The sequence below is a fragment of the Varanus komodoensis genome, unplaced genomic scaffold (genome assembly GCF_004798865.1).
Source record: "Varanus komodoensis strain SLA01 unplaced genomic scaffold, ASM479886v1 scaffold31, whole genome shotgun sequence".
Lineage (NCBI taxonomy): Eukaryota > Metazoa > Chordata > Lepidosauria > Squamata > Varanidae > Varanus > Varanus komodoensis.
Genome location: NW_025335780.1, coordinates 9,677,863 through 9,694,324, shown reverse-complemented (window position 1 = coordinate 9,694,324; position 16,462 = coordinate 9,677,863). Strand labels below are relative to the sequence as shown.

General features: G+C 47.1%; 1 protein-coding gene across 1 annotated transcript in view; it reads left to right on the top strand.

Moving 5' to 3' along the window:
* Positions 1-2,715, top strand: part of GPC6 (glypican 6) — an 850,059-nt gene extending 847,344 nt beyond the window's left edge. The window contains exons 15-16 of the mRNA XM_044437764.1: positions 248-423; positions 2,513-2,715. Of these exons, the coding sequence (XP_044293699.1) occupies positions 248-423; positions 2,513-2,715 (379 nt within the window). The remainder of the gene's footprint in view (positions 1-247; positions 424-2,512) is intronic.
* The last annotated feature ends 13,747 nt before the right edge of the window (positions 2,716-16,462 follow it).

The window sequence follows — 16,462 nt, the reverse complement described above, 5'->3', positions numbered from 1 at the left end:
TTATTTTCACATTGAAATGATCCTATAAAATACATTATAGCAAAAGCTGAATGTACATTGCATGGGTAAACTGAACCTTCAGTTCTGTGAGGAAATAATGGATTCTAGTTTTTGAAAGCTTATGTCACAATAGGTTTATTAATTTTAAAGTTGTCATAAGGGTCGCTATGGGTTTGCTGAACCACAGTTACTCCCCTGGGGACTGCCGCAATGCTGACCCAACCTCGTTCTTCATTCCGTTGCCTAGGTATCTACCAGAGATCATGAATGACGGCCTCACAAACCAGATCAACAATCCTGAGGTTGATGTGGACATCACCAGGCCTGACACCTACATACGGCAACAGATCATGGCCCTGAGGGTCATGACAAACAAGCTGAAGAACGCATACAATGGGAACGATGTGAACTTTCAGGACACAAGTAAGGCCCAGTGTCAGTTGAAAAGCTCTTCTGTCATACCGCTGCTTTGGGGGATATTGGGATGATTCTTGTAGGGTGATTGTTGCTGAAACCAATGGCCAGGGCTGGTGACAAGGAGAGGCAGGGCTGGAACTTGCTGAGAGCCCATATCCCAGCAGAGTCCACCTAAAAAGAGCCCCCTTTAGCTCCTATTTGCCATTGTAACCTGCTTACTCGCATGCCGTTCACTCTGGCCCATGGAACAGAGCGGGTAAAAGTGGTGGAGCAGAGCAATAGGTGGCCAGCGGGCTCCCTTCCTATCAAGCAAGCAAGTGGCAGCAGCGATGAGAAAGAAGAGTAGGAGCTAGAGCAGCTGATGCTCGTGGTGCTGAGAAGCAGACTCACTCAGGGAGGCTGAATTACCTGACTGATACCTTTCAGAAACCTAGAGCCAGGGCTGAAAATTGCAATGTGCCAAATTACTGTCTTTAACACGGAAACTCTCTGGAAGAAACCTTGCTGTCCAGGCTGGATTTTCCAAAGACCAGCCTTTGGTTAAGCAGCAGGTTCCACTGGTCTGGCCATCCCAGGCTGCCTCCCCTTGCTCTCCAAGAGCAGTGGCTTTCTAAGGCCACACAGAGAGATGTCTCTCCCAACCTGGAGGCCTGTGATCCTACAACCAAAGGGCTGTCCGCACTGCATGGGGACCCCCCACAGCAGATTTTCAGGTGCTGGGAGGACTTTGGGCAGGACACAAAGTTCTGCCACAGAAGCTGACTTGAGCTTGCACTTGCACCATGTTGAATCTCTCCCCAGGATCCCCTGCTTTGCCTTCTGGAAGTGAGATAAAGGTGGTATCCTTCACATAGTCCTTCCTGCTGGCCCTCTGTACCACTTTGAACTAGACTAATAACACTTAACTTAAGCCAATGTATGCATGCCTTTGGCAGTTAATTTATCCCTGAAAAAGAAAGGACGCTTCCTGTTCACAGCATGTTTGCTTTACCTTTGCTATGCACAGAATTTTAAACATATTAAGAGATCTGCAAGATGGACTCCTTGTGTTGCACAAGCAGATGCACACAATTAAAGGATCTTATAGATGATGCATCCAAAACAATTCAAAAGTATCCTCAGGCTCTGAAGTAAGAAAATACAGTATTTATGCTCATGCTACAACCTACCCCAAAGCTATGGTCTAGAGAATCTTTAGGACACATGTTAGAAGCTTCGTATGGGCAGCCAATGCTGCTTTTTGAGCAGTATTGCATTCCAGTGCATTTTCGATCCATACGCCATGTGCCTGATTCAGCCAGAGCTAAGCATTTTGACCTTGTTTCATTTTTCCATTGAAGTCAACGCGAGGGCTTAACTCTGGAAACCCTTTTGTGTTCCCTTGTGGCATGTGCACCACTGCATTGTGACTCCTTTCCACACTTTGAAGATCGGAGCACCAACCCCCCCAGGAGGAAGCCACGTTGCATCTTTTCTTCACCCCAGTGTCACCCCACGGGGTGGGTCGCTGGGTTCTGACATTCTCCAGGGACCCATCCCTCAGTATCTCCCAGTTCTCAGGTTGGATCCAGATTTAAGCTGGTTCAAGTGCACTGATCGAGGTGGGCTTCCCTCCTCTTCTTGCCATGGCAGCCCCGCCAGTCCCTTGGACTGAGATGTGGTTCAGTGGGAAGGGTGAAGGAGAATCCCTAAAAATCGGATGGAGGAAGCTTCCATGAACAAACTCCTCCTTTACAGAAACTCCCTTCGTCTCACAGAAGGCAGATCCTGGATCCAGCCCTGGATCCAGCTGGACATGAGAGTCTCTCAGTGCTGGTTCACCCTTCATGCTTTGACCAGTGCTCACACTGGTTTTCTGTTTCAAGACCTAAAGCAGGACTGGGCTACTTGTGGACCTCCAGATGTTTTGGCCTGCAGCTCGCAGGACCCCTCACCATTGTCTGTGCTAGCTAGAGCTGCAGGCTAAACCCTCTGGAGGTCCACAAGTAGCCCGCCCCTGGCCTGAAGGTTTGCTCCTGCAGAAAGCAACAGTTAAGACAAACCTGTGCTTATCTCTGATGCCGTTTCCTTGCTCTCCTGCTCGTGCTTTCTGCAGGTGATGAGACCAGTGGCTCGGGAAGTGGAAGTGGCTGCACCGATGACATATGTCCAACAGAGTTTGAGTTCATCACTACGGAAGCCCCACTTGTTGATTCGGACAGAAGAGAAGTGGACTCTTCAGCAAGCCGTCTCAGCCAATCAGCACTCCCATGGCTCACCATTGGCCTGGTCCTCCTACTGCAACGGCAGTGCAGATAATCCTGGCTCTGGTCAGTGGTGACTGTCTTTAGCTCTTGAAAAACAAAATAAAATAGCCAACTTTCTCCTTTTTCATATGCTCTTGGACAATGGACCATGTCACAAAATAGTCCAGTTTTCTACCAGAAGAGAGTGGAGGCGCTACAACCTGCTCCCCTTTGAGCTTTCCCAAAGAGTACCAGGTGCCAGATGGAACTATCTCCTGTTCCTTCCAGATAGGTGTGAAGACAATGTCCACTCCTCAGATATCTCTTCCTGAGATTTTTTTTATTACAGGAGACTTTTCAGAGCTTCATTTGCTTTTATGCTGCAGGAAGAAAGGAGGGGTGGGGGAGGGAAATGGTGAGGGTGCAAGGGTTGGTTTTTCCATTACAAAAAAAAAAGAGAAAAGAAACCAAGATGTTTGCTCAAAGTCAAGCTAACCCAAGACCCAACAACACAAAGACTCAATGTGAAACCCAAGGAAAAGGCCAGACATCTTTTCTGGTGTCCTTCTAAATCACTCTTCAGGTCACCAAAACAATGTTTACCATCAAGGGAATTTTCTTGGAGCTTTGTTTTCTTTTTTAATATGCAAACAAGTCTATCCTTTCCATTCCATTAGCCATAAACAGAAGATTTGTTAGTAGGTTTGAAGAAAACCAGAGAAGTTTCTCATAGCAGAAGAACATTGCTCCTCTTAAAGTACATTGTTTAGTTCATTTCTTATTTGAATTCTAACCCTCTTTGTCCTAATTGGTTTACTCTTGACTCATAATGTATCACCAATGCAGGAGTCCGCCAGGTTGCTCTTCACCACCACTTTGTAATGAAGTCTTAACAATTCTTATAAAAAAAAAATCTCAAGGGTTTGGACAGAAAAAAAATCTATTGTGATATAATCTCTTTTCTTTAGTGGCAGGGTTTGACATCAAGTAGAATTTTCTGTGACTGCTTTTGTTACCAAAACAAAATGGCAGTTTTCAAAGGAACTGATACTGGTAATTGGATCAATATGTTAGTTTTGCATAGAAAAGGCATCCTTCGTATCTATTAGTTTCTGTATCAGAAGGGAACTCTGTTGGTAAAACGTTGACATAACTATATATATATATATATATATATATATATATATAATTATATATAGTACTGACATGCAAAATTTCTTTCACTTTTTTAGTCTTAGTATGACCATCTATTTTTATATATATAAATATATATATATCACAGATTTTAACTTCTTAATTACAAGCTCAGGGTTGACACATCTTTGTAGGGGGGAAAATGTTTGGTCAACCAGCTTTTATTTTTGTTGTGCTGCTTAGGAAAAGGCATCCTTTCAAGATTGGCAAGCGCATGAATCAAAGAGCAGAACTTGTGGCATCTTTGGTTGTCCATTTCTTTATGGAATTGCAAAGGAGCAACCCTTAACCCTCTTTTCATGTCTGTGCATTTGTTTGGAGGTGTGCAGCAACAGGCATAGGAATATGTTGCATGAGGGGAATCTGCGGCTGAAAATCGAATGCTAAAATGTGCTCTTCAGAGGTGAGGTTTAGCAGCTACAAGGGTTCTAGCTGCCCCACCACGCATGGGAATAGCATCATCTGCTAGACCAGTGTGGCTCCCCTTGATTGTTCTGCTGCCTCCTTGGACTCCGTCCTGTAGCATCCAGAGGCAAATAAGCAGCAGGACTTGGTGCCTGCCGACACCTGCTTCTACAACACACAGCCTGGTTTCAGGGAGTACGGTAGATGCTTATGAATTTCCCAAAAGAGGAAATGCCTCACCAAAACACACAAGGGGTGGGGGCACAACATTTGCACGTGCCAATTCATGGGTATAGGTGCAGCCTCGGAAAACCATTTTCTAATTTCAGGAGAACACAGGACATCTCGCCAGAGTGGGGCAGACTGTGACCAGGGGTCCCGTGTGACTTGCTCTGCCTGCTGTCCTGACACTAACTGTGGAGGGGCAATTCCAAGGCCCCTGTGCCCCTCCCCTTCTTACGGATCACGATCTTTACCTTGGCCTTGGACCGGACAGCACTTCCAAAACAAGGGGACACCTGGCTACCTTCGCATGCTCCCACATGTTGTAAGGTGAAGTGCTAAAGGTACTTTTCGGGGAACAGCAAGCACGGCCATGCCGAGCATGAGGGAAGCGTGGTGAAAGAGGGGAGACTGACACAGGCGTCCCGGGTCCTGGCCGCTCTTCTCCCCAAGGGAAGGGCAAGGTGGACGATCGGATGCACGAGATGATTGACAGGGGTTAGCAAGCCCAGAACAGGCCCTTGCGACTGAAAACAGCCTCGTCCAAAAACAATGGCTTGTGTGCTGGGACGGTTTTGTTACATGTTTGCCCAATTGCGCTGACCCCTCTTAAGAAAAGACTTTCTCAGACGCTCCTCACACATTATATGGCCTTGGCCATGTAAATTGTACTCGTCTCAAAATAAGCATTTCCTCGTCTAATTATAATTAGCTATCAACTTAGTGATTAACATAGTACACTCGTGGCACAAATGTACAAAGTATACTTGAGCACTTTGACATGCCTTCCCCTGAAAATTATTATATAGCAAATGAGTATATGTTATCTCGAATAAGAGAACAAATAGGAGCATTTGATGCTGAGAGAGAGAGAGAGTCTGGCTTTTAAAAATTATTATTATTGTTGTTATTGTTATTGTTATGTGTTATGCAATTCAATCTTAGTCCAATTCAGAGTTACACACTCATTGTGTAACGTTCCCTCTGGTTTCAATAAGTTTGATGGCACATGGCCAATTTACAAAGGCAATTTGGAGACAATCCAGGTGAGAATCCAGAGAACAAGCCTCTGCTGAGTTGTAGCCAATGTCATGATGAACTTAAGCCCCATTAATTTCAAGAAGATATACCGTCCCTGGATTGAGGCTTTTATGTGTGTCCCATCAGTTTGTTGTTATGTGCCATCAAATCATCTCCAACTTATGAATGAAGGCCCTTCAAAATGTCCTTCCCATTGACAGCCCTGCTCAGGTCTTCCAAATTCAAGTCTGTTGCTTCCGTAATGAAGTCAATCCATCTCTTATTTGGTCTTCCTTTTATTCTTCTGCCTTCAACTTTCCCTAGTATTATTGTCTTCTCCCATAAGTCCTGCCTTCTGCTGATGTGCCCAAACTTGGACAGCCTCAAATTTTGTCATTTTTGCCTCTAAGGAAAGCTCTGGCTTCAGCTTTCCCTTCAGACCCATCAGCACCACCACAACTTCTAGCTGAGACTCTGTACATAACTGACTGCCTTACACGGAATCGCACCAATGGCCCATTGGACCCAGTTCCATCCACATAGCCCAGCTGGCTGAAACTCTCCAGGCCATCGAGCGGAAGCTGCAGCTCAAGTGAGCAGGGAATGATTGGGGAATTGTTCAATGCATATGCTAGTCTGCGGAGCCACAAGCCCACACCTGGCTAAAGAACAAAGGGACCGAGCATCAAATCTAGACTCCTTGGGGCCCAGTTTGGCCCTCTGGTGTTGCCCAATAGCCCTACCTTATTTTCTTGATCTCATCCCCCTTCCCCCAACCACTAACAGTGAAAATGCCTCTCCTAAGGCTTAGGTAGTGGTTTAAGCTACGATCTATTTGGCCCCATCCACTTTACCTTCAGTGCTGCCCAGCACTGGAATTCAGCCCTGCATGTAAAAGTGGTCCCCCACTTCTGTCATATGATAAAGTTGTCAGAAACACCACAACACATTTCCAACCAAGCACCTTCATCCACCCATTAATGCTAGACCTTCTTCGCATTTTTACAAAGTTGGCTGGTTTCCCACTGACTTCATGTGCAGCTGTACAATCAGTATTTAGGTAGAAATATCACCAAGCAATTCTGCCTCCCTTCCGTTCCACCATGGTTTCCTGTTCTTGTAAATGTCTCCCTGTGTGATAAAATCAAGATGCAACAACTGTGGGAAGTGTAGCATTTATTTACAGTGGCTGAATGTCACGTCATCAGAATCTAAGCAAGTGGCATCATATGTACAAAAGTAACCACAGAAGAATTAGAGTGAAAACACTCAGTACATGGAGATACCTCCATCAACAGGGGCAAATTCTCCCCCCATCCCCAGCTCTGATGCACAGAAGATGTTGTGGTGTGCCTGCCATCTGGTGGAAAACCATGCACACGTATACACTCATTCACACACCATTTTCTTGGAAGCTATGGGAGGAAGCATGGAGACTCATCGTGAAAATAGCTCCCATGGGCCAGGACCCAAACTCAGACAGCTCTGCAATAAACTGGGAAGCCACGTGTCCTGGGCTGTCCCAGGAAACACTGCCTGGGGCACCTTCTTTTTTTTAGATGGCAAGGGAGAAGAAAAACCACAGACTGGTGTAATGGAACCAGAACTTGCAAGGATGCAGTGCTAACACTTTTTGATTATCAGGGACTCTGATCATCTGCTGCTCTCCTCCATATTCTCTGTTCCCCTTGAGCTTCACTGCAATCCTCATGGAAGCTGAGGAAAGTGGATTTTGTTGGTAAAATTAAATCATTGTGGGTGATTCCCAAAGAATTTTGGGGTGGTTTTGTCTGGAATGAGCAATTAAGACCTATTAGCTGTGCAAATGCCCTGCCCCTGGTGGAGTTGAAAAATGCTGAAAAAGATCAAAACAGCTGCCTGAACTTTGGGACTACTGAGGACTGTCCTGATTACTACCAGCAATGCAACATTTTCTACCATACCGCTATCTACAAGATCATATTTGCTTCATTGCTTATCCTCAAAACTCTGCCGATGCCTTCAGACACTGACTGCTTTCCCAGAAATTGACCCAGTGTCCCCGACTTCACCCAGTCTCAAATGCAGAAGCAGGTGTGTCATGATTTGTTGCCATAATGCAACATGAACTCTGCAGATTTTTGCCCTGCAGTTCCCGGACCATGACCCGTACTATCTGCATTGGCTATGCTGACTAGGACTGATGACAGCAGTAGGCTAAAATACCTGGAAGACCATAAGCTGCCTATTTCAGCAGCAGTGTATTTCTCAGAAGAACCAAAGTGCTATCCTTTTGATTGAGAGGTGCATTCTAGGAGGGGTGGGGAAGTGCTCCGACCCCTGGATCAAGGCTGCTCCCTGGCTTACGCCAACCCCCAGGGATCACATGCCTGGAGGGTTTGGCCCATCCACTTGACATGATCTGGTCCTGTCCATTATACAGAAAGCCAGGACTGAAACCACCCACCTTCTTCTTAGATATACCTCTAGAAGATTCTAAGCTCTCAACAGGCACCTGACCATTAGTAAAGTAACATCATACCCATGATCCATGTTTTAAAATATTCTCTTGAGACCTCTCATGATGACACAATTGCTTCTCTCAGGGCTGCTGTGTTAAATCCTTGGCCATAAAATGCTGTGTCCAATAGTTGTATCTGCTCTTGGATAATTCCATCTTGAGCTTTCCCTACTACAGACACCCTTTGCAATGCTTTAAAAAAATCTTGATGTATGTTGGCCAGGTTCTCTTGTAGCTAACTTACACTATCCTTTAGACTCTTGCATGATTTTATCCTTCCCAGCCTACTGGGCCTTGGCTTTTGTGCTGACATATACATAAAAATACTATTTTTACTTTCCATCTATATTTTACGAAAATGTGTTGCAGTTCAGTCTAGGGGTAGGCAACCCAGTACCATCTTACCCAGTACCCAGTACACCTCCCATAAACCCCAACCAGCATGTCCAGTGGCTAAGGGTTATGGAAGCTATGTGCTGCAACATCAGAAGGGTACCGGGTTGCCTGCCTATGAAAGAAAAATGGCAGAGCCTGGGCATATGGGCTGCCCACCTCTTAAATGTCTTCTAGAAAAGGTAGGAAAGGGTTTTAGGATTGACCTCCACTGGTTTGCCAATCAAAGCATGCTCTGACCATACTGGGGGAATCAGGCAATTTTGCTTTATAAATTGCACCTGATAAGGTAGCTGGCTGCCCGGCTTAATTACTCTTGTGCATGCATCTCAGTTAAAAACAAAAACAGTAGATCATTTCCCCATCCCCACAATTTTTGTAGCATGGGGGGCACCATGCGGAGTGCCACGAGTGGGGAGCAAGGGAAATCCTCTTCATCCACTTGGCCCATATGGGAAGCACTTCTTTGAGGATCAGTCTCAATGCACACGGATGATGGGTACAATTGCTTTCCCCACCGGTATCCTCACTCCCCAAGGCCTGATGACCTGGAACCAGGAAGGACCCACCTCACTTGTCTACCGAAGATGCTTCCTTTCCACAGGCATGAATGGGAGCCTTGGCATCTAGTTGTAGCAAGTTCCTTCACATATGTAGTGTAGTTCCTTCACATATGATTAGCATGTGAACCTAGTCCCTGGGCCAACCCAAGTCAAATGGCTCCTCTCACCTATGTCAAGACATATCGTGTCTGAATCCAGCCACATGATTTTGGCACAGGAGACCGAAAATCCCTTGAGCAGTTCTCCCCATCCCTGGCAGTAGAAGCAGAATAATAACCAAGCCAACCCACATCTGCTGTTTGAATTGCCTGCCTCCCATCGTCACATGGACTGGCCAGCCCTGCCTTGCATTAGCAAATGAAGGAAAGGATCCAGCTGCACACTCGGGGTCTCAGGAGAAGACATGGGGTGGGCCAAGGAGCACGGTGTCATGCAGAGTTTCCCAACACAGGGCTTTTTGGATTCCAGTTCAGAGTGGCAACGATCCATGGCAGTCCCAGTGAAGGTGCAGGAGCTATGCAGTAGACCTGGTTCCACCTCCCCATCCTGAAACAGACTTTGACTGCTCATGCTAGGTAACAGACAAGTCAGGTAAACATGTCTTCATCGATCAGGTGTGGCTAAAGTCCATGGATTAGCACGTGAATTAATTGGAATCTGTCCAATCATATTTCCCTGTTTATTCCTCCACAGTAAGGAATCAGTTTGTGCGAGATGTGCACACAACTCTCAAATATTCCCTAAAGCTTGAATTGTCTCTTTTTCACACCTCACATTGTCTTGGAACGTGAAGGCGCTATTAAATTGACAGAGCGTGTTGAATTTCAGAGTTAGGAAATAAAGATTTTAAAAACTGGTGCTTCTAAAGACAAGTTTCTATATCATTTTGAAGTACTTCTCTTTACACTTTCCTTCCTTATCATAATTATTTGTCTACTGGAAATGCTGGGCTATTCCTGTGCCACAGCAAACATTTCCCCTTCTGTTTATGGCAAGATACAGCGAACCAAGTTTTTGCAATGATGTTGCGGGCGTGCAAATAGCTGGGGCAAGAGGTTTGCATTGTTTTGGTACAGTATCATAAGGAGCTGCATGGGGGAACTGGGTCTGGCTGCAGATCGTTTTGTGGTATTTGTTCTGGGCAGCCTCACCAGAGTCATTGCAGGGACTTTGCTAAATGAGCAGAGCCCATCTGCCATGCAAATGTCTTCCCCATTCAGCAGTTGCCTTCTCCACATTTCTTGAAACCAGGTAACCCCTGTGCAAGCCTCTTACACCATCCTGATAAACAGGGTCGGCGTGGTTGGGCCCAGGGGCCACACCTAAAGAAGATGAGGAGAGAGAGCTGATGGTGACATTGGCAGTGAGGAGGAGACTCGCTGAGCAAGGATGCCCATGAAGGTCACTTGACCCAAGTTCCCTCGAAAACCCGGAACTGGCATTGCCATAGCCTTTGGGATGCTTCTGTGTTCAAATATTACAGGAGTAAAGCCAGTGCTATGGTCCATCCATCATTGCTCTTTAGAGGTCAAGTTCAGAGAGGTGGCTTTCCCATAACATTTTCAGAGCCACATAATCTTATAATGGTGAAGGTAACAAGGGGTTGCCTGAGAAAGTTAAGGAGAAGTTACTTGGTTTATAGCTTGAAGGGACACCACTGCTACTCTAAGCTGTTCAGCTTTCTAAAGGAAGAACAAGAGATGATTGATGTGATGGTGGTGGTGGTGGTATAGAAAGAGTCAATTAATTATGAGGTGCAAATAAAATGTGAAGACATATGCAGAGATCACTAAGGCAAATATTGTGCCGGCTGTTTCCAGATGGTGGCTTAGGCTCTGGTGGTTTGTTTACCCAGACAGCTATGGATGGGAACTTAAGCTTAATTCACTAAATTCAGATCATTTTTTTACTCTACTGAGAATTCAGGTCAATCTGAATACTGTGACTCCCTCCCACCCTAGCAGGGGAAATCCCATTGCTTCGGGAGGCGTGCCTTTCCAGGAACTGAGCACCATGTGACTGCACCATCAACAGTGATCCACAGGCCAGCGAGTAAGGCCAGTGTGATGCCAAACTTTGGGAATGATACTGTGGAGCTCTCATGGTCTGGTGTTTGTTTGCCATGACAGCCGCTGGCCAAGCCAGTCTCCAAGTGCTGAAGCTCTTGGACACAACAAGCTCCAACGGACATGAATCCATCTTGCCATGAGACTCCTGACACACTCGATCGTAACAGGTTCATGATGGGTTACCCATTTTCCCCACCCGTCCAAATGCCTCCTCTTTTTACACAACATTTTTTAAAGGAAAGGAAAGAGACGTTGAGGGCATTTCCTCAGACGCTTCCATTCACAAACTCTTTGGTGTGCTTTTAGGAACACAACTGACTGAACCAGAAACTGCTTGGCAGCCAGCCTAATCCTTTCCAGCATCTTGTTTCCTTGTGTGGGAAGAGGGAAACTGCTACAGTTAGGAATTAGGAAAATAGCTTGAGCAACAGCCAGTGAGCCTCTGTCTTCAACCTGTACAGTTAGCAAGCAAGGAGAGATCAGGGACGGTGCCCCTGGAGCAGGAAGGGAAAACTCATTCTTGTTAGCAGAAATAATAATCTACACACAGAGCCTCCATCAGTCTGACACTCACTGCACTGATGCCAGTACAAACAGAACATCCATCCGGTTCATCTGGGTAGCAGAACTGTGTTCTCTTTTATCAGTATACTCTTGCATTCCATACTGTTTCCTTCTGTAAGTTTATCCATAAAAAATAAAGTTTGAAAAGCTTCCTATTGGCAAAAAAAGGCGAAGGTGCAATTTTCTCAATGCACATGGAAAAGGAAGAGAATCTGTCCCTCTGACATTTACGCATCCATGGACTCGTTGTGGCTGCTGCCTGTGGGGTACAGAACGGATCAGAACATGATGCTGCGTGGGTTTGGGACAGCCTCAGGTTGACTTCTTCAGGTGTTTAGAGTTCAGTGCCTGTGATCCATGCATTTCAATGCTTCCAGATGGAATAAAAAGTGAAAGGGAAGCTTTTTCTCTCTTCGTGAATGTTCAGTAGTAAGAAAAAAGCGGGAAGCTGCCATGAGAAAATATTGGTGAGGTATGAGTCAGTGATGTCAATTTCTTTTTTTTGTTTAGTCACAAAGTCATGCCTGACCCATCACAACCTCATGGACAACATTCCTCCAGGCTATCCTGTCCTCCAACAACCCCTCAGAGTCCACCCAAGCCCACACCCACACCCACTGCCCCAGCAACTCCATTGGCAATTTCTAGATCTGCATATAATTCTGCAAATTAGGGCAGTGAAATCTGATAAACGCCTTATCTGGAAGCAACCTCAGACATGCAAGCGCACACATCCAGACAGCAATGACCAGCCAGCAAAAGTCCAGATAGAGCAGCTTTCCCAATGTGCTTCCATCTGCTTTCCCGATCTGCTCACTATACTGATTTCATTGTGTTCACATTTATCGCCCTTTTTGTTGATGATTCAGAGCGCAAAGAAAGAGAGGGACTTGGTGGCAACGGGCTCTGCAAAAGCAGCAGAGTTTGTTGGATATGTTTGGCAGCCAGGAAGAGAAAAAAGAAAGAGAGTAAAGCAGTGGGTTCTTCTAGCCACACAGAATAGGCTGCTAGTCTTGAGGAGGGAGAATAGGTTTCATTATAGCTGCTGATCACAAGAGGCACTCCTCTTCTCAACGTAGCACAGGCTGATTGCTTGCAGCAAACAGAGTCCCCCCAGGTGATGAGGCCCTGAGCAGAGGGTTGGCCTCAACCACCACCTTATGCAATCGAGTCCCAGCCTTTTCAATCATGTTTGGCCCTCATAGCTCATGCAAATGATCTGTGGGAAATGCAAAGCTGTTCAGGGAAATCCGAGTGTCGTTGAAAAGTCTGGACAGCATGAGATCTTGCCCTTGAACCTTGCACTGTCATCTGCACACCCATTAGCTGAGAAACATACCTGTGCGTTGATCCTTGAGTGCAACTACCATTGCTGAAAGCTCACGATAAGATCTGCTGCCAAAGGAGGCCCTTTTCATACATCTTCTGCCACAAGTCACTCAGCGATAGGAGGAGGTGAATAAAAAGGAGTCACCCTCGCATGCTTCCCCAGAGTTTCTCTCGCAGGAATCCTGACGGATTCCGAACAGCAACCCAATTACTATTTCCAGCCCGATGGAAGGGTGAAGCCTCCCATCGAGGACCAAAATGCGTGATCCCGTCTGGCGGGCGGGAACTGGGCGGGATGGGTGGGCAGGCCTGGCTGCAAGTGGGGGCACCCGTGCCTGCTGATGCCGCCCAGTCTTGGTCCCTCGCCTTGGAGCTTCTGTGCTGAGAGAGGTATGGCGTTTCGCCAGCCTTCCATCGGGGCAAAGGCACTCGCCCAGCACTGCCATAGGCTCCTTCCAGCACCAGCCTGGAAGGAGCTTTGTGAGCCCCCCCCCGCCCCCCCCCAGCCCTCACCTGTGTGGATGATGCTTGCCATGAAAAGCAGCTCTTCCAGTGTCTGCAGGGAAAGTGGCATGTTGCAGAAGCCCCCCCAGCATCTGCAACCTCCACCACTGGAGGAACTCCGGGGACCAGGAACGGGCAGGATTAGGTCTGAGGACAGGGAAATCTGCATCCCTGCTGTACAGAGTTATCTGTGCTGTCAGCACCATTGAACACAGCCGGACATACATCCAGTGGAACTTACACCCTGGTACGTATGTTTAGGACTGCAGCCTGAGGTTAAGTGCAAGCCAAGATGCCCCTCGTGAGATCGCACGCCGCTCCGAGCATGAGCTCACTGGAAGGCCTCAAACAGGCCACCATGTCCCCGGTTCATTCCTCACAGCCACGGATGGGATGGGGTGAGGTGCCTTCCACCCGCAGACGGCCTGAGCTGGTGCGAGGCAGCGGCCCCGAGAGGCAGGGCAGCGAGCCATCTTCCGCCTTCCACAGCAGAGCCCAGGATGGAGGCAGGCAGCATCAAAATGAAGGAGCCTTCCTCTCGTGCGCATGCTGGTGGGGCCGGGAGCAAAGATGCCGAAAACCTCAGATAACCTTAAGTATCAGCGCGAGAGAAAATTAGAAGATGCTAATGAAGTCACAATTAGGTTTCAATTAAATTAACAACAAGCTCTCTTAGAATTCATAATCTAATTTGTTAATCAGCCTGCAGCAGGATCTCTTCATGGGGAGTACAGGGAGGTTAAACCAAGTGTTGCAAATCGCTGAATATATTAAATTAGAACAGAACAACTGAAGGATGCAGCAGCTGCAAAGAGAATTTTTGTTTGTTTCAGAGACCTGATGCCACACTTGGAAACTTCCCGGCGGAAAGCCTGCGAACGGACATCTTGACCGTGCTGCTCCTGCACATTGAGGGCAGCATTTCAAGAGGGTCACGGGGCAAATGTGGTTCCAGCGTTGTTTGAAAGGTCAAAGCATGCGGAGCGGCAAAGGAATCACACGAGCTCCAGACTGGCACATGCGTTCACCCTGCGATGAGCAAAGTGCCGCTCCGGTCATGCCACTGGGAACCGCATTGCAAATTCTGTAGTGTGTCGCTGAGGTTTGTCTTGCAGCTGACGGGTTTGCAAGCATACAAAGCCTTGATTTGGATTGGGATCCTGCTGCTAAAAAGGGAAACAGTGAAACTCTCCCCCTTCCCCCCATTTCCCCCCAAATTTGCACAAAGACGAAATTAGTACGCACATACAAAACTATCTCAATTTATTCCTACAGAGGCTTTTGTGTAACCCCCCCCCTTCTTCCAATATATGTGGATGGCTGCAATTTTTCTGGAAAATGGGGGGAAGACAAGGTTTAAACTTCCCTTCCATGGTCCTGATCCAAATCAGGGAGGGTGCAGGTTTACATGAGAGTAAAAGAAAAAACGAGCCACGTGGGACTCTGTAAGGCCAGTGTTAGTGGAAGGCAAACTGGACGGCTCTGGACAGCTCTGAGCTGAGTTCACTGGCTATTATTTGCTTTGATTTTTAATGTATCGTCTGCAGTGAGCCAGGATGGCAAAAAGCACGTGCCTGTAACCCTTTCTTTCTGCAAGACTCTACAGGCTGTTTGCATGCTTAACTGCAAAAATGACCTTCCTTCAGTTACCTTGAAAGGAAGTCTCTCTTTCAGTTTCCAGTTTAATATCATTTGCACTAGGCAAAAATCAGTGGAGTGCAACTTTCCTTTGAGGCAACATTACTGAGCACTTAGCACTTCAAATTAACACAATAAACACTACATAAATAATAACAGAGCTGTAAGATGTCAGTGGACGGTACTCTTAGGTATTGCTTTCCATGTTTTTAAAATATAAAAATAACAGATGTTCTACAATAATGCTAAAATATAGGGACTAATGCGAGAAAAAATATATGAAAAGGAAAACCCAAGACAGGTCTGCTGTGTCGCATTGTGTCTGCCACATCTCAGCATGTGGCTTTTGGAGCTTTGAGCTGTGCAGACTGAAGCCGGGGTGGCTGAGAGATCAAGGTTTTGAGCAATGTCATTCTCGATGGAGAGAGCAACAACGGGAGCCGAGAGGCCGCTTGCAAGCGTACAGAAAGCGGAAGCCCCTTCTTTTTTCAGGAGCGCTGCTCTTCACTGGCAGCTGTGACTGGAAAGGCCAGCAGCATTTGAGTGCTACCCAGTTGTTTAAGAAGACAGCCGTTGTTTTGGTCGCACAGCTGTGCTGCGGGGCATCCCATGGTGAGCCTTTGCCGGGTGGTAGCCCCTCCTGAGGCCTAGGTCACTGATGTTGCAGCAGCAGCTGTGGGCGAAGGCTCCGCGACGATCCATGCACTGGGTCATTGGGCTCTCTCTGAGTGGCTTTCCGTGCTTGTACAAGAATCCTGGTGCACCCTTTTCAGATCCCAACTGCTCAGCTTGTGTTTCTGCTGAAATATGAGCTGCACTGGTAGAAGCGTAGAAAAGCTCTCCTTTGAAGTCTTCTTCTGGATCACTGCCCTCCTATGGCTGGCTTCAGCACCAGTGCCAAGCTTGAGTTCTACAGGTACATTGCTTATGCAGGACATAGAATGCAAGGATCCAGTGTTTAAGCCACCTGCGGACACCATCTCTCTAAAAATGGCTGTTCACCCTTGGCTTCAGCCAGCAATATTTGGCTTTACCTGCTGCCCTGCACACAGAAGCAACAAGGTCTCCTTTTCCGTGCTTACGGCAAGGATGGCTCTGGATCCAGGAGCCTCTGGGTAGAGGTGCTTGCTGTTGAGTGAGCAAGAGTCCATGTCAGCAGCAGCTCTAGGTTGCTGTGGCCCTTTGGGTGGCATGTTTAAAGGGGCCCCCTCCCTCAATGAGTTCCTACCAGCACCACCACCAACAGCAGCTGCTGTTGGTCCACCTCTTCATCCCTGGTGCCACCACCTTCCTTCACTTTGTGATGGCCTTCACCAGAACGAGCGGTGGCAATGACGGAGAGCAGGAGCAGGTCCAGGAAGCTCTGGGCAGTGGGTCCCCATCACCAGTGCCCACACATGGCAGCTGTGTTGCGTTTCA